Source organism: Gouania willdenowi, chromosome 16 (genome assembly GCF_900634775.1).
Source record: "Gouania willdenowi chromosome 16, fGouWil2.1, whole genome shotgun sequence".
Lineage (NCBI taxonomy): Eukaryota > Metazoa > Chordata > Actinopteri > Blenniiformes > Gobiesocidae > Gouania > Gouania willdenowi.
This window is the reverse complement of record NC_041059.1, coordinates 10,669,715-10,688,858: the sequence shown is the minus strand read 5'-3', so window position 1 is coordinate 10,688,858 and position 19,144 is coordinate 10,669,715. Positions and strand designations below refer to the sequence as shown.

General features: G+C 37.4%; 1 protein-coding gene across 2 annotated transcripts in view; it reads left to right on the top strand.

The window, feature by feature from the left end:
• znf574 (zinc finger protein 574) overlaps positions 1-12,567 on the top strand; it is a 36,133-nt gene extending 23,566 nt beyond the window's left edge. For both annotated transcript variants that reach the window (XM_028471580.1, XM_028471581.1), the window contains exons 7-10: positions 1,144-1,238; positions 6,610-6,758; positions 7,912-8,199; positions 11,627-12,567. In XM_028471580.1, the coding sequence (XP_028327381.1) occupies positions 1,144-1,238; positions 6,610-6,758; positions 7,912-8,199; positions 11,627-12,220 (1,126 nt within the window). In that variant the 3' untranslated portion in view covers positions 12,221-12,567. The remainder of the gene's footprint in view (positions 1-1,143; positions 1,239-6,609; positions 6,759-7,911; positions 8,200-11,626) is intronic.
• The last annotated feature ends 6,577 nt before the right edge of the window (positions 12,568-19,144 follow it).

Sequence of the window (19,144 nt, the reverse complement as noted above, 5' to 3'; positions counted from 1 at the left end):
TGTTTAAAGCACAGAAAAGTTGATTTAGCGTAACATGGGCCCTTTAACAGATCGGATATAGGTTGCGTATGGGCAAAAAAAAGTTATAATCTCATTTACGTCACATTTGGTGTAGTAGCCTGAGAGTAAAAGTTTGACCTAGAGTGAATATTTTTCTTTTGTCAGAAATGCCTGCTGAACTCGTGACGTTTGCTCTTACTTCATTCACTGAAGAAGACCTTCAGGTTTAAAAAAAGTTTCAAAACAAAGCTTTCAACTGAAGTAACTTCCTCACCTGTAAAGTAATGAGAAACGGGCTTAAATTATTATTTTTCCAAAATTGCTTGATTTCTGTTCGACAAAATAAAAATATAACAATATTTTATTATGAGCCAGCGCGCTGTTGTTTTTATGACCAGTGAACGTCCAACAGAAGCCCAGCTCATCAAAGAACATCTGGTTTGGGAGAGCATCGCCTCTGACTGAAATTTTAATTTTCCCAGCTGCCTCAGGGTCAGCTGCCCCTGAAATATTGATTTCTGTTTTCCATTAAACAGAATCAGTGCTGGCTCCTGAACATACTGAAACGGGTATTTGGAGATCACCTTTGACATCATGCTTCATTCTTTTTTCAATGTTACTGTAAAGTCAAGTCTATCAGAAAAGTTACTACAGATTAACATGTTTTATATTTAGCTGAACGGGCGAGTTTAAACATTCTCTTCAGTGTTTGTTCTCATAATGAAAAGCAGGACGTTAAGAGTGCTAATGCTGCCTAAGGTGAGCACATTGGAACACTCACCCCAGGCTCTTCCCACAGCATCATTAGGACAAAAATGAATAGCGACAGCCATGTCCTTACTCTGGACTCCTCCCACTTTATCACTGCTCTTTACATCTGCAGCAGCCATGCCATCAGCTAATACCCCTCATTTAACCTGAAGTGCAGCTGAGCTCACAGTGGCCAGTAATCCTTCTGAGTCACATATAGGGAGCAGCTTAAAACGCGCCATGGTTTTCATAGCAGCATTTAATGTAGTTTCAGGTTAAATCTTTCTAAATCTTGTTCTGATTATTTAATTTAGGTTTAGCTATACTATACTTAGCATCTTCTTTACCTATTTTAATTGTAAATTGTGAATGTGTGTGTGTGTGTTTGAACAGATTGCTCCACACCAGCCACCCGTTTCCCTGCTCTGTCTGTGGAGAGGCATTCAAACGTAGGAAAGACTTGGACCTGCACTCTCTCATACATCAAGGTGAGACATCAGGCCCAGTTCTAGCTTATCTCAGCAATTTTTCAATGACTGGGGAAATGTATGCTCACGGTCGATTCGTGAGGTGAAGCTGTTCAACTAGTATTTAAACAGCATCGTCCTATATGTAGCAATGTGGATGCACTCAAGGTGACCGGTTGAGATTTAAAGTGCAGAAAGTTGAGTAAAAAGGTGTTAGAAAGTGGCGTGAGTATTTTAGAAACTTTCTGATATGCTGTGATTGTCATATGCAACTTTCTACAGTTGATAGAAAATATCCAGTGAAAGGCACGTCTTAAGAATGTCTTGTTAATGCCAAAGGTCAAGGTAAAATAAATGTTTCTTTTGTTTTGTTTGAGATGATAGAAAGGTAACAGCAACACAAATGACCCCTCATTACAACCGAGGAATGTTGAAGAACATTTCTGAGAACAACACATTCTATTTGCCACTACTTCAAGGTTAAAGAAAAGGAAGGTGGGAACTGAGACCACCGTTTCCACAGGTTCACTGGAAATTAGTGTTGGTACACAGTAAGTAGTGTGAGAGTTATAATTAATTTGAATATAAACTCTGCGTATTGCTTAAAATTTTCTTTGTAGAACATGACAATGAGCTGTTTAGTTCATCAAGTCAAGTTTATTTGTATAGCACATTCCATGTACACGACAATTCAAAGTGCAAACACCATTAAAAATTAGATTTCATTTAGAAATGAGTTATTAAACAATATCAATCAATAAAACAGGATCATATCAAATTAAATAGTGTGACTGTTTAATTCGAAGCAGTGTTGAATAGAAATGTCTTAAACCTTGATTTAAAAGAGCTGAGAGTTTGGGCGGATCTGCAGTTTTCTGGAGTTTTTTCCACAGATGAGGAGCATAGAAACTGAACACTGCTTCTCCGTGTTTGGTTTTTGTTCTGGGAACATAAAGCACGTCTGTCCCAGACGACCTGAAACATCTGGGCGGTAGATAACGAAGCAGAAGTTCTGAGATAGCATCCACAGGCCCCCAGATTTTAACCAGAGTACCTCTAAGATGTGCTGCTATGGATTTCAGAGAAATTTGCCAAGCATTTTTACAAGCATCTTTTTCAATCTGTGCTACAAATAATTGAAATCAGGTCCCAAGGCTAGAACTTGGTCCATCTAGCACTAGCAACGTGCACTAGATGTACAGTATGTCCTCTGCTTGCAAAAGGTTTTTTTTTTAAACTCGGTTTATTCAGTAAAATAATAGGTCTCCTTTTTAAATGAGAAGGTTTGTTTCAATGGAATTGACTACTTGAATAAAAGGTTTTTGGCTTTGTCTATCACCTTTTCTACAGAATAACATTGTTTTTTCTTCAGTCAGTCGACCTCTATATTTACTCTGTCAAAGGAAAAACATTGTTTACATGAAAACGGCTAGCCTTTAAAGCTTGAAGTAAATTAGTCACTTTTTTGCCTTTAGGACAAATGTTTTAGTTTAAATTCAATTGAAATTTTAACTTGTGACCCTTTGTGTTCTCAATAAACAAATTTAAACACAAGTTTGGTGAAATGTTTAAAATTGGACGCGCATTCACTGACTCTAAATAACTTTCTGTGGCAGCCGAGCACCTGCTACTGGGACACCATTTATAGCTCTGGGTAAATCTGGAATGGTGATTTTTTAACTGTTAAAACTGTGTCATTTACAACTCAACCCTTTATTATTGATTAAAGGCTTCATATCTGTTATTATTCAGTCCCAGGATGGATTTTAATCAAAAAAAATGTTTGTGGCATTTGTAGAAAAAGAAAATAATTGTAATGAACAAGCAAAGAAGGAGCAGATGCAGGTCCATATGCCTCAGTGTAACACAAACCAATTAGTGATGATGGTCTTTATCAGTGCAGCATGCAGCGCATCACTATCAGTAAATGCAAAGTCGGCGAGAAAAGACCTCATCAAGTTGGCCCGAGTGCTTCTCTTTGTTTGCAAACGTACATTTCTTGTTTGCATTAAGTGCATTCTCACCTCCACAGTGGGCCACAAACTTCCTATTGATCTGTTAGCCATGAGAAATGAAGGAAGAGGTGGAGGAAAACGATTTGGGTCAACATGTTGACACTTCATCTTAATCAGGCAGGTGTTGGCACGGCAACCTCATTAGTTAAGCCTGAGGAGTCACCGTGCAGCGGAGGTCAGATTTACATGGCTCCTTAAAGGAAGATGATTGGATAGATAGATCTATTGATCAGTACAGGGCCATAGGCTGGGAATGTCCCCATAAAGAGTTTAATTAGAGGGTCGCTATAGGGAGCAGAGTATGTTTGCCCCCACCGGGACACACAGAGGAGATGATTAGCAGACTATGAGATATTGGCATAAGGGCCTGTGGACATACTGATACTGATGAAGCATCAAAGTCAGCGGTTTCCAGCTGGGTTTCTTTAGAGCAACCCTGTGAAATGTGGGTGGAAGTATCATTGCCTGCTGATGCAGCTGCTTAGAGAGGAATACATTATTTGAGGACTTATTTGACAGAGAGATGATGAATTTGCAACAAAAACAACAATTTATTGGTGAAAACCACATGTTGTAATGATTCAAGACTTCCAAAGGTATTGGCACAGAGTTCAATAATCTTAAATGTCAGACATTGTTGTTGTTTTTCAACAATCAGTGAATGATGAATAACCTGCACTAATTAGAATACATGGTAAACCAACTAAAGCAGTGGTTCTTAACCTTAATGGAGATACTCAAACCTGCTGCTTCACCAAACCCTTCATAACTGGAAAAATAAAATATGATTTCTTCAAATAGGGCTGGGTGATATGGACCAAAACTCATATCTCAACGTTGTTTTCTCAAAATAGTGATGTTAATTTGGATATTTTTACCTCAATAAATTTGTACCAGACAGACAATTCTGGGGTGAATTTGGGTTAAATGTACCACTTTTGGCTTTTTCTCCTCTAAGGGACAGCACGTGTGAGTGAGTTCTGGGTTAGGACGCGCTCAGAAATCCATCTGCCGACTTGAGCGCTAGTGTATCATTCACCCTTGCACAGAACAAACGATAATCATCGTGGAGCCGTGTTGTGGAACCAGTCAGTTTGTGATAAGGTGCCGCTGCGCACAGTAATGCAGACGGAGGAGGAAGTGAACTCCGTTAATATTGACCTTTTTTAAACCCAGACAAACTGCGACACAGTAACGTCACCGGAAGTAATGCACTCAGTACCGCACTCAATACCGAGAGGGAGCCATATTCTTAAAATTAAAATGAACGGTGTGAATGTTTTGCAACACCAAATTACTCCAAAATAACGGGCGCACACACTTGTGGTATTTGGAAGCCGTAGACAAAGTTTCAGATCAAACAGATACCGCGCCGGGGAGATATTTGCTCCACAAACACACACGCATACAGAACTTTCTTGCTTTTATAGGTAGATAGGTAGATAAAGTGTTAAGGTTCAATTTATTCAGACAACTTTTTTTTTGGGAAATTTACTTTTGAAATTTGAAAGTAAATTTCCTGAAAAAAAGTTGTCTGAATAAATGAAACCTTAACATATGAGCACATTTTAATGTGTGTGTCTCTTGACCGCTGCTGATCTAACCCATGTTAATAACCTCAACGCAATAAATCCATTCTCTTGCCTTAAAATCATGAGTATTCACAGGTGAGCTGAAAAACAATGATAAAGAGGGGAAAGAAGTGTGCACCTGTTAGTATGTGGGAAATATTAGGCAGAAAATGAAGTTTGTCTACATTGTCGATGTGTTTGAAGCAGAACAGGGCATGAATCATTTTTTTATTACTTCACATTGATGGCTGGGCGCCTGTGTGTCGCTGACAGAGAAAAAATGGCATGAAGAATGGATAGAAGGCAATCAGTGGAGGCAATGTGTTGCCGTTTTCAACATTTTACTGGGAGTCCTTGGGTCTTTGACAGTTACTAAACATGCCTAGCATTGATACAAACTGTTTAGTCCACCATTATAGTGCCTGATATTAATATCATAACTCAATTATCTTTTTTGGTTTGAGGGAAAACTGCCAAGTTTGGTAATTTTCTAATAAACAAATACGAAAAAGCTTATTCTGCCATTGACTCATGTTGGGTGTTTGTTTGGTAAATTAGATGATTGAAGTCTAAAGAAATCAAACCGTTGGCAGAAAAAATTTGGCAAATTTTTAATGGGTGCAACCCACATACTAAACTCACAAATGCATTTTTTTTTTTTTTTTACAAATTAGGCACCATATTAAAGGGAAATAAACAGGCTTTCCAGCAGTGTAGAAGTTATTGCCAAGAAAAATTATTGCACAAAAAAACCTACCAAGCATTTATTTTTTTGCCATATATATTTTATTGAAGATTTTTACCCTAACACAATAATTACAAATTCTTATATTACAGAGAGATGTTACGTGGTCTTAATTATAGAAAACAGGAAAAAAATGAATGAAGGTGTAATAGCTTCTCTTGCTTCTTTAGATTTCTACCAAACAATTTCCTTAATTTTGTGCTAAGTTTATTCTATTATTAATCTTATGCATTTCTAACTTTAAAAACCCATATTTATTCAGTTACAAGATGATTTAGCCAATCACCTGCACATCGATTCAGGATCTGATTAGCATCGATTTAATATTCCAGTGGATCCTGTTAAACCCGGATTGTTATTAGTGAATTTTGATGCACATCAATGTTTTCTGATGTTTATGGCGTGTTGAAGCATTGCAAAGGCCAAGCTCAGACATTTAATGTGTGAAATAACTAAGATTAAAACAAAAAATGCAATGAAAACGACAGAAGTATGGGATCACAATAGCTAAACAGAAGAGATAGCACAGCTTAAAGTACATACTGTGGATGTGTTTCAGCTCGTTGAATAGTGCAATAGTTTATTTATTCAGGAGTGAGTCTACAGTATATAAGACAATGGGGAAAAAGAGCCTCCAACCATAACCAACTGTAATTAAATATTCTTTAAAAAAAAAAAAAACTAAAACTGTTTACATAATATAGTTTTGGTTGTTTGTCTCTGGTAATTAGTTTATTTTCTTGTCGAAAGCTGCAGTGGTAAGAGGACGGCTGATGCAGGACATGCCAGCTTTTTGTAAAATCCAATTACTGGATTATTTCCCAGCTCAACCAATGGAATAATCAATAGCTGCTACCCTATTTCAGATTATACAGTTATTGGAGGCTTTGCCGTTCGGTCACAGTATCAATGATGGATCCCTGGGACATTTGTTGTTGACAGGAATAAGCTGCGTTCTCTGGGTTATTGTATGGTAATAAAACTACTATCAGGTTGTAGAGATGATGTAATGATAGGGGAATAGTAACAGCAGTCTGAACGTTCACTCTGTTTGGTCTCAGACAAACAGCCGGCAACATGCCCCCACTGTGTGTCCCAGTTCGTCAACCAGTCGGTGCTGGAGATCCACATGCAGCGCTGTCCCACGACGGAGGAGGAGAAGAACACGGGTCGTGGTCGAGGCCAGGGCCGTGGACGCTGCGTAGGACAGGTTAGAAACTCATGTGCATTAAACAACTGTCTCGTGTGTGCCAAGCTTTATTTTTGTTGTAGATATCCTAAATCCTGGTTGTTTTATTTAGCAATTAAAACATGTATAACTAAAAAAAAAAATTAAAAAAATATGCATACTGTATATATATATATATATATATTTTTTTTTTTTTCTTCTTCTTCTTTTAAGTAATATTTTTTGTTGATTATGTCATTTTTGTAATCGTTGATTGTAATAATCAAAATTGAATTTCAATTAATTGCACAGCCTTACCTTTGGAGCTATGTTGGCATTTTTTGGGTTAGGTGGAGGGATCTATTGAGGTTAGTTAGGATAGGAAACTAGAGGTGAGGTACGGCAACAGGATGTCTATAGTATCAAATAAACCTTATATTCTGTTTAATATTCTCTTAATAAGTATATTCTCAAAAGGCAAAATAAAACTAAAAAAGAAATCAAAACTTAAGAAAATAAAAATTTCAAGAAAAATAGAAGTTTAGACACCTTGAACTAATTTGGAATTTAAAAAGCACTCAGACAAAGCACTTCAGCAAAGGTGATGTGCCTTGGCTGTTGGAAAACCCGTGGAATGTGCTAAAAGCAATTTTCAAGAATTCATAAAGGAAACAAAAAACCAACTGAAAAAATTAAGAATTCTAAAATTATTTAAAAATATATATATATAAGTGCTAAGTAGAGAGGGGGTTCGGATTAGGGTTAGGGGTGGGGGTTAGAGTGAGGGATATTAGGGAAGGGTTAGTTTTAGGCTCAGGAAGGAAAGTATAGGCATTGGGTGGGGCTCTAGAGAACGGTGAGAGGGCAATGTATGATGTAGTAAATTAAAATATGAAAACTCATATACAACAGTAAATATGCACATCTCCCCTCCTCTGTATGGGCCCATCTATAGGTGTTGTGGCGACCCTGATCTGAGATATAAATAATTTCTGTTTCTAAAAAAAAAAATCAGAATTATTCTTATTCGGGTGAGGGTAACGAACGACCCTTAATGACATCCTTCATGACACCTTTTTCATGCTAATGACAGGTGTTGTCATAATAATGACAGTGTAAGTAAAGTGTTACCAAACAGTCGTTATTTTTTTAATTTGTAACTTTTTTCCTGTTTGTTTGTATTTATTCCAAACAGGTGGAGTGTGACCTTTGTGGCCATCGCTGCATGACACAGGAGGGCCTCGACCTTCATCGGCTATCTCACACGGGCCAGACGCCACTCAAATGTCCAGTGAGGCCTTGCCGCCGGCGTTTCACCAGCAACAGCGCCCTGGAGGAGCATGTGGTCGCGCATTTCCAAGGAAAGTACTCCAAGTCTAAAAGCAGGCCTCGTTTCCGCTGTCAGATTTGCCACAAGGAATTTGCCTACAACTCCACCTTCAACGTTCACATGAGGACACACACTGATGAGAGGCCCTTTGAGGTGAGCGTGTTAATGGGAACTTTGCAGCATAAAGAGCAACTTTTTTAATGCCACGGCAGCTTTCAAAGTCATCCTTTGTCCAGTTGAGTTTTTCAATGTCTGCAGTTAGAATTGAAACCCAGAGCAGAACAACCTCTTCCTCATGGTCACACTCTTCTTCAGACGAGGCCATCTCTGCTGTTTCCGCACTGGGGCCATTTGTGCAGTGTGTGTCCTGCGGGTGTTTCCATCCTCCCTGTGTACCTGTGATTAATGACAGAGCTGAGTTAGAACCTGTCACATCCCCTCTGTGCCTGTTACTATTTTGGGATTCTCTCTATCTCTCTCTGCCGCTCCAGTGATGAGGCAGGACATCAACCATAGACCCACCCGCGCCTATCTTAACATGCGGGGTGGCAGAAATTGATTTAATATTTGTGGCGTCTTTTTTTTTTTTAAAGCCCTTTCAGGCGCGATAAGACGGAGATCAAAAGAGCATCCCTTTTCAAACACACAGCCAGTTAGGAGGATGATTCTTGATCCACATTAAATTTACACTTTAATCCTGGAGTAGAAGCTGTATTTGCAAAGTTGATAATGTGCAAAGACTGTTAAAGTAAATGTACTTTGCTGTATTTCTCTGAGATCTATGACAAAGCCATCAGCAGAAATTATAAATACAATCACAGCGTCTCAGTAGTAATGTAAGGTAAAGCTTTAGTTTTTGTCATTCATTTGTAGCTCCTGTGTATTCTGCTTTCTAGCTGTAAAACTAATCTGCCTCCAGGTGAAGTAAATCCTCGTGTAACTGGAGCCTTTTCTCACTGCAGAAGGCTAATTATTCCTGCTGATGTACAGTATGTTATAGATATAATACAGTGTTTGGCATTATGAGTAACTTGAGAGGGCTATGCTTCCCATTGTGGCTTTAGCTTGTTTGGGGGGCTCTGATGGGTCATTGGGTTTGCAATCAACAGAGGTGTAAAGAGTACTGATATATTTTACTCAAGTAGTACTTTTACTTGATTGAAATTGTACTCAATTACAAGTAAGTCATACATAAAATACTCAAGTACAAGTAAAAAGTAACTCAATTAAATAGTACCCAAAGTAAAAATTACTAGTTACTTTCACCCCCCACTTTTATTATTGGTAATACATCTTGCCACAGTTCCCTTGCATACAGTAAACATCTCTTGTATAAACCTAAAAATGAAGAGTTGAAATCTTGCACAATTTGAACTGAATTTATTTTTCAATAAAGGCATCTGTATAAAATACAAGATTTGTCAAAATGTACAATTTCGAAAAAAAAAAATAACAATACAAATAACACCAATGGATTCAATTAAAAAAAAAAAATCCCAGGCTCTAAGTATAGATGTATTTATGAACTCTAAAACTGAGAAAATAACTGGCATTTAATGTTGTTTTGGCGCCGTACGTTACGTTTAATTTGGTTGGTCGGCTATCGATTATTGTCTGGTCATTTCATTTTTTGTAGTTTCACAATGTTCAATCATTTTAAAACAAAAAAGTAGTAATTTAATCAGTAACGGTTGGGTGTAGAAATGTAACAAATGACTTCATTTCAAATGTACTTCAGGACAAGTAAAATGACTGATTTAGAAATATACTCAAAAATGTACAAGTACCCATAAAAGCAACTCAATTACAGTACTTGTAAACTGTTACTTTCACCTCTGGCAATCAATTAAAAAAAAAACAAAAAAAACATTTTTTTGTTTTGCAACTCCAGACAAAAGAACTCAGATAGCGCAAACTTTCACCAAGCGCCAAATCTCTTCTATTTTAGATACTGTCAGTTATCTGGATCATTGATCCTGTTCATAGTACCTGGATCATTCACACTTTAAAGGCTGATCTGTATGAAAAAGAATGGGGTAATTGAGGATCCAACCCAACATAAATTAGTCAAATTTCATAAAGATCAGTCAATTACGAATGGTGATAAAAATTCACAATCAGTATGTTGCTCTGGATCCTCTCCCAAAATGTAATGGACTCTTCCATGGCATAAGGTCTATCTTAAGTTAAAATTGCATGAAGTACTTTTGACATAATGCTGCTAACAGATGAACAAATACATAAATGCTGGTGAAAGTATGACCTCCTTGGCGTGAGGTGTAATTAATGGTTTTAAAAGCATGCTGACAAAAATATGACATTGGATGGGTGTCCTTAAAAACTCTGAGAAAGCAGTGGATGACAGCCAGCTCGCTCTGAGAGATTTATATTCTCATCTAAAACTTCCACTCCTGGATAAGAAATAATTGAAGAAGATATTGACTGTTTACTGTGCTGCCATCTCTCTCTCTCTCTCTCTCTCTCTCTCTCTCTCTCCCCCTCCCTCCCTCCCTCCCTCTCTCCCTTTCTCCCTTTCTCCCTTTGGGCCATGCAGTGTCTCCTCTTGGCAGCTCTATTGACCCTGTAAGGGAACGAGTCAGAATGTGCCAAAGCAGTCAGTAAACACAAATACTATTGCCTGGACATCTGAACAGGCGCCTGATGGTCAGACAGAACAAGACTGTAGTAACCATTTCACTGTGCTGCTCTGTTGGAGTCACATCTGTGGAGAGCTTTGGGAAAAGATGAATTGCTATAGTGTGAATTAGGGCTGACCAAAACTCATATCTCGATATTTTTCCTCAAAATGGCGATATACAATATAAATCTCGATAATAGAAATTCTAATTTATTCGGACCAGAAAGACAATTCTTGGCTAAATTTGCTGATGCAAAATGCCACACAGGCACCCCGCCCTAAACCGCTCCAGTTCCTCCCACTGCCTTTGCCAATTTGTTTTGTTAATAAATGAGCTTATGTGGCAGGGCTGCTCGATTATAGAAAAAATAATAATCGTGATTATTTTAGTCATAATTGAATTCACGATTATTCAAAGGATTCTTTGTCAACCAAACAGTTATTTATTATTTGTACAAAAAAACCATAAAATATATTCTTTAAACATAAATAAAATCCTTCAAACACTAAAATCATGTATGTTCACTTTTGCACAAAACAAAACACTTTGATCTACGCCTTCATCATCAAACCCAAAGTGTTCCATATAAGAGAATTTAACTTGCCATTTGTTTACCAAGTGTTTTTACTCCGTTTCTCCTGCCATGTGTCTATACAACGTTCATCATGTTTGCCTGCATGCTAGCTTTTTTTTTTTTAAATCATTTTTTTCTCCATCATGTTATTTTTGTAATCGTTGAGTGTAATAATAAAAATCGTAATCGGATTTTGATTAATTGAGCAGCCCTACTACTGTATGTGACATTGTACATCAGCAAATTTAACCCTGAATTGAAAAAAAATATCATAATGAGTTTTGGTCTATATATTGTGGACAATAATGATTTGCTGTTTCACTTACATTTATTTTGTGTATATTTTCCTGTTTTCTTCCCTAACCAGTGCGCCACGTGCGGGAAGCGTTTCCGTCAGCTGCCCCATCTCCAGGATCACGAGCGCATCCACAGCGGCCTGCGTCCTTTCTGCTGCTGGATCTGCGGCAGGAGTTTCAGCGTGGCCGCGCGTCTAACCGAGCACGCGCGCACACACAGCGGAGAGAAGCCTTACCCGTGTCCTCACTGTAACACGGCCTTTCGCTCTCGCTCCAACCTGGACAAGCACATCCGACTCCACGGAGACGTTCCATCAGAACCCACTGAGCAGGTGGTGCAGGTGGCGGATGCAGCAGAGGTGGAGAAGATGCTGCAGGAGGCCACCGTGTTGTCGTCGTTGGCGGCCTCGGCCGAGGGGGAGGCAGGTACGGTGCAAACCATTTATGTGCTCCAGGGAGCCGAAGGAGAAACGGAGACGGTCATGATCCCGTCGGATCAGCTCAGCGGGTTGGAGGGGGCCTCGCAGGTCGTCATCCTGCCCTCGTCCGCTTTGGGGGGCCAAGGTATCCCCACCATCACCATGGATGGAAATGAAATCACAATGGTGCAGGCAAGTCACCCGCAGCATCACTCCATCGAGTACGTCGTGGAAGAGACTATATGAGAGTCTGGTGGGTGAAAGATGTTTGCTTGATCATTCTTTATGTAGATTAAAGATTTCTGAGCTAATTTGGGGGGAAAAAATCATCCACTTTAATGATGAAACAATGTGTTTTAATCAAAAAAAGCAAATTTTTTGGTTGGAATAATTTATTCTTGATTTTCACAGATAGTGTTCCACAAAACATTTTATTAAGTTAAATTCCAATGTATTTTAAATACAAATGTTGTGTATTCACTCAGCTGTGGTATTAAAACATGATGTATTACAGCCCTTTATTTTCAAGGTGGTGACATGGTTGCCTGTGAAATGTCCTCTGCTTTCTTTGTAATAAAACGCTTCAGCTTTCACACATTGTGAACGTCCATCATTTTAGTGGTTGGATGGCACCAGGCCGTCACCTCTGTCCCGTCGGATAGGATGGACTTTATAGGTCGGGCTGTAAATCCTCGCCCAACCTGTTAGCTGTTAGACAAACGCCATCAGAGCTGAGAAAATTATGAAACGGCCACACATTCAGTGTGCTGCTTTCAACTCTATAATAATATAAAGCACGTGTCAAATACGGCCTGAAAGAGAAAGTAAAAATGAAATAAAACATTGCAGGGGCTCACATGCTTATATTGCATAATTTCAGTCATTTTTAATGGTAAACATTTAAAAAAAAAAAAAACCCTAAATTCTTTCTAAAGCCTAAAATTTTCACAAATTAAGACATAATATTTCCCTTAATTAACCTATCTATCACTTTTTGCTTGGATATGGTCGGGTTCTTCCACATTATGTGTTTTATGTATACGTACAAGTGCAAACTAGGGCACAATAATGTTGAAATTAATCATTTTCCACCATAAAATCTGTGGCCCTCTTGAGATCAAACTGCTCCGTATTTGGCCCCTGAACTAAAATGAGTTTGACACCCCCTGATCTAAAGGATATTTTATCATTTGTCAAATTGGAATTGAATGTACAATTAACATGCAAAGGTTCAGCGTTATACAGATTTTCACCAAAACGCATTTCGATCAAGTATTGAAATGAAATTATCCACTACTTCCTGGACAGTTATCAGAAATAATGATCCTGTTCTTGTGTGAATGGGAAAGCCACAAAGTTCATGCAATTCAAGTTTTGCCAGCAATTCAGCAGCCCATTATTTGCTTCTAAAGCTCAGTTTATGACCGTCTCCCACCCAGTGATTGCTGACAGGAGGGTTTGAGATAAAACACACACACACACACACACACACAGGCATTCAGGCTGGGTTTGTTTTCATGTCATAGAGGCAGAAATGCTGATGGTTGTGCTGGGCAACTGAAAGGTGGAAATGGCCGCATTTCTGCAGAGTGGGAAGCAAATCAGGAAGCTGGGGGCGCCCATGGTGCAAAAAAAAAAAGGGGGGCTGCAGCCAAGAATTTCACCGGGTTTTAATTGCTTTTCTGTAAGTCAACAACAACCAGTCATCAAATATGTCCTGTTTTCTTTTCTTTATTTATTTTCTCCTCTGCCGTGCAAGCACTGCTGGTTCTTTGGTAAAGTTTTCCTCCTTTGTTAGAATGAGAAAACACCTAGAGTGGATGTTGATGCTGGTGGAGAGATGCTCTGCTGTAACAATCCCACAGCAGTAACAACAACTTTTGATTGCAAACAGTATGTGTCACTTTTCAGTTTCTTTATTTATTGAGGATCAATGGGTTGATAAAATCACTTTGACACGTCATAATTACTAGTTACTAAAGTAATAATTATGAGGATAGAAAGTCATAATTATGAACCTGAAAGTAATAATTATGAGAAAGTCAATTATGAGATAGAAAGCCATAATTATGAGACTAAAAGTCATAATTATGAGAAAGGAAGATATAATTGAGACACAAAGTCAATTATAAGAAGGGAAGTCATAATTAGGAGAAGGAAATTCAATATTATGAAAAGGAAAATTATTATTAAAAGGAAAGTCATAATTATGAAAAAGGAAGTCCCAATTATGAGGCTGAAAGTCATAATTATAAGAAAGTCACAATTATGAGAGAAAGTCATCATTATGAGAAGGAAAGTCATAATTATAAGAAAAAAAGTCATAATTGTGAGAAAAAGTTCTAATTATGAAACAGAAAGTCATAATTATGAGAAAATTATTTGTAATGTAAAGTTGCAAAGAAATGCAATATTTTGTTTTGTTTATCCAGTTTGTATCTCATAATTATGACTTTACTAACTCATAATTATGACTTGCTGTGGTGATTTTGATTGATTTCATACTTTTCCCTTTTCAGTTCTGCCTTGGCCTGGAAAGTTTTTATTCCAACCACTTTATATATTCCTAATTTCTATTGGGAGAGTAGTTTTTTTACAGCTAACCACTGTAATTATCATCACTGGAGCTGAAACATGATACAATCTGCTAAAGGTGCTAGCTTACAATAATTCAGTAAACTTCAATAATTATGCCACTAAAAATGGTTTGGAATTAAGTGTCACTGCGTAAATGTTGTCGAAATTTATACTGCTCTAAATTATTTATACAAATGTTTTTATTCCTACGTTAAAAAAAAAAAAAGAAAGAGGCAGATGTTAAGTCATTAAAGAGCCATTACATTTAAAAAAATATTGTCCACCTTTGATCCTCCTGCACATCCTCCACAAACATTAAGTGTTGCAATAGATTTTCACTCCGCGCTCCAGTGAAGTCACAACAAAGCTCACTTTACTTTCAAAGCTGTGCACGTTTATTACTGGGGGGGAAATTACATTTCTGCATGTGCTCGCATGTGCCGGTTTTTGCAATTATCTCTGTAAATTATTCATAGCATGTGTATAGGCAGCTGAAGAAGGCCCAGATAAGAGATGGTTTATCTGTTAATATGTCCAAATAAAATAGATGATTATCCAGCTGATGTACAGTTAATGTTGCTCATGTGTAAAGAAGAGAGTCTCGAGCATATGTACTCACTCTCCTACCCTATCATTGGCACTTCTCACCTAAAGAAATGCTACAATCTACAGGTTATAACTATAAAAAAGGTGATTAATACCAACCCATGCCTTTGCTGCAGCTCTTCCTAATCTCCACACTTAGTTAATCATTATTCATTAATAATGCAGGCTTCCACGCAGCTGCTACTTTGTGCGTCTTTAATTCTCGTGTGCATTGCATTGTGATGGTACAAAATGTGCTTTTATTAGCTAATGTTGCTCTTTGGTTCCCAAAGCAGGCTGGAAAACAGTAATTAACCAAATGCTCTCATTCTAAACTAAAATCATTGACATGTTCCACACAAAGACTTATTTTTCCCTGGCAGTTTCAGATAATTTGGGAAAAAAAAAGTTTTTTTCTCCCCCCTGTAGCTGATTTGATTGTTCATGTGGAATTGTTGGTTTTTTTCCTAAGAATTTAATATTTTATTAAGCGCTATGAAATTAATTGTATCGATCTCTCGCTCTGAATATATATAAAGTTAAAGTAAATTACCTGGTGCTCACAGTCCACCCTGCACTCATTCAAATGTGCCACAGTTCTCTTTAACCAATCAGATAATGCACATTAAAAATGACCCTAAACCAGTGATTCCCAAACTTTTTTGTAGTATTCCCCACCTTAAACGAACTTTCACCTGCACCTAAATAATCCTGACAAATAACACATTTTCAAATTAATTGAACTAGCAGGGAACAAGTAACACAGTATTTCATAATAAAAAATAAAAAAAATAGATTAAACGAATCACCTGTATAAAAAATACTCTAAAAATGCAGGTAATTAATAACCAAACGTTGTTTTTAATCTGTGCCGAAAAGCTTCAAAAACAAAAAAGGAAATTCTTTTTTAAGTCAGCAATTAAAAAAAATTCTATTGTGAAGTAGGTGCTTTAGTCCCACAGTAGATATTGTTCCTGGTCCTTCTAATACAGTCAAATAAATTAATGTCCTTTTAATTTCTTTCTTTGCGTGTAGGTGTTTTGTTTGGCGTTAATGATCTTTATTGTCAAAGAAGAAAGACATTTAAGAAGTCTGGCAGGAAATTGAAAATGTCCTCCTGTTTATCACGCCCCACCTGTCATGTCTCCATTCCCCACCAGGGGGCGCGCCACACACTTTGATAAGCGCTGCTCTAAACAGAGGTGACATCAGAGGCACTGGTGGACTGGTCATCTGGCATATTGGGTAGTGTCCCGGTGGGCCGTCGACCATAAAGTGGGCTGGTCCGGTCCGTTATGTTTTGGAGGCAGCCACGGTAACAGGTGGCCAAAAATGGTCCAAAACTGGCAAAAACGTGGCAACAAAAGAGTGCTAAGTGACTAAAATGGACCAAAAGCAGTGAAGAGTGGCCAAAAAATGGCCAAATAAAGAGGAACCAGGTGGTATTTAATGGCAAAGAGTATCTTGAAGGCAGTGGCTATCCGTACGGTTGCCGTTTCAATATACCGACATTTAGGTTGCGTGACTAAGACTAAACCTTACCCTAACCCTAAAAATTGTACCATATAACCCTAACCTTAACCCTAAGACGCTACGTACTTGTACTTTGGTAATCGTACCAATAGCAACGGGGGTTGTCTGAACAGCAATCGTATGAATGAACACTTTCTATCTTTAATGAGCAAAATGTGTCAAACAATAGTGAGGAACGGCAAAAATATGAAACAAAAAGAGGTCAAATATAGGGTAAAAGGAAACAAGGTATTTATTGGGCAAAAGTTATTTGGATTAAAAGTGGCCAAAAAATGAAAGAAAGGACAAAAATTGGATAAAAGTGTCAAAAAGACAAAAAAGGGGTATTTATTTATTTATTATTTATTAAGTTAGCTAAAGTCTGAAAAAGTGTCAGAACTTTATTAAAAAGGGGTAAAAATGGGACAAAGGAAGTTACAAAATGGCTGAAGGAAATTGATAAAAGCGGGTTAAAAAGGTACCTCCTTAAAAGGTTTTCTATGGGAATAATACTTAAAATAAAGACATAAAAAGCCAGATGTTGTGCATTACTGACCTAATAACGGCTTCTACGTGGTGTTGCTGATATAGACAGACATTAACTTCTGTCCCGGTCCACCGCTGATCACAGGTGAAAACACTGGGCAATGGAAGAAAGCTGTGTCAAAGAAGTCTCTTCATAGGATAGTTCAATTTACCACAACAAAGTCATCACAAGATACTAATCATAAAGTTGTGATACTGAATAATGAAAGAGTTGGAACAGGAAGAAATCCCCAGCAGAACGCAGAGGTGGGACCATGTGCCTGGGGTTAGTGACATTGGACAAGAAGAACAGAACAGAACGCTAGAGGAAGAACATCAGAGGATCACAAGCTGTTTGATTCACAAACCACAGATCAGGAAGCGTTAGCTCCAATGCCAGGACACGTAGAGAGAAAGAGGAGAGGAAGTGAAGAGAAAGAAGCTCACGGACTGGAAATGAGGATTATATTCAGTCTGCTTGGATTTGTTTTTGAAAATTGCAAAATGTCCAAATCTTCAATAAAAAAAAAAACACAGTCAAATGCTTTATTTCCATGGATTTAAAAACTTGTCAACTTAACCTCAGGGTATATTCCATTGCCTTTCCTGATTGGATGCTAATGAGCTAATATTATTTCATGTCGTTATTTAGAATATATTTAGTGATAATTGTATGGAAAACACACTGGGAAATATTTGATTACTTAGTTTTATGAGTAATTATCATTTGAAGGCAATATCTTGCTCATAGAATGAGAAATGGCAAAAGGCCACGTTTTATTGGCAACTAGAAATTTTTACAAATAGGAGATTTGGAGGCATGCTGAGATGGAAAATGTTTATACTCGAGGTTACTGAGGCAATTTTTTGTCAGCCAATCAGAGATTAAAGCAGAACGAAATGAGAACAGATAAACTAAGACAATGACTTTCGTGTAAATTGTGAATCTCTACTTAAGTTGGTGCCGTCGCCGTCAAATCCACAGTTAGATGCTGCAGCTGTATTGTTAATGTAATGGATTTCAGAGGAAAGTTTTCGAGATTAATTTATGTTTGAATTTGGTTCGGTTTTTTCTTTGAAACAGTATATACAATATAAAAAGATTTTAAATGCAATTCCAGAAAATATTGTATAAGCAGTGGAAGTTCCACAGTTAACTTTACTTGATTTAAACAATGTTTATTTCCTGGATATATTAATTATTTACTTTTTTTTTTCTCATGTCAGTCACCGAGAACCAGTTTTCATTTACGGTGATAATAAATGTAGAATTTCTCTGTACAGGCACGAAACAAGACTTTTTTAAGGTTTTCCTTTAAAAAAATATATGTTTTGGAATATATTTCACCTGATTTTGTCCCACAATATATTTATTATTTTTTAGCTTTTACAACACACACAACAATGATACAACCTCTCAGACACATATACATGATTATTCTACTTCACAAAGAATAACAAGTTACAAAAGTGTCCAGAGACTTCAATAGTTCCAAGAGAAAAGAAACAATAACATACTGTATATATATATATATATATATATATATATATAAACTTTTTTAAGCAGTCCCAAGTCTAATCAGTCTCTTGAGTCCTCCTCATTATGATCCTCGGATTGATCTAAATGTTCCACATAGGTGATAAATGGCCTCCATATAAATTTTAACAAGTAATATTTGCCTTTCAGGAGATATGTAAACTGTTCTAGTGGTAGAATTGTCAACATCTGTTTATAAACTTCACTTTTCTAACAATAATATATATGACCATAGCCTCATTATTTGAGGCTCAAAAAGTAAAAAAAAAAACCGAACCAAAAAAAAAGTATGATTCCTCTCTCCCTTGTTTGCTCCACATTTTCTGAAATGTGTCCTAACACAAGCTAGTTAGAGTTTGCTCCGTTTGTGAGATCATATGCATAATTAACTCCTCCCTCTTCCCCTCCCACAGGGAGATTAGCTCCACCCTCAC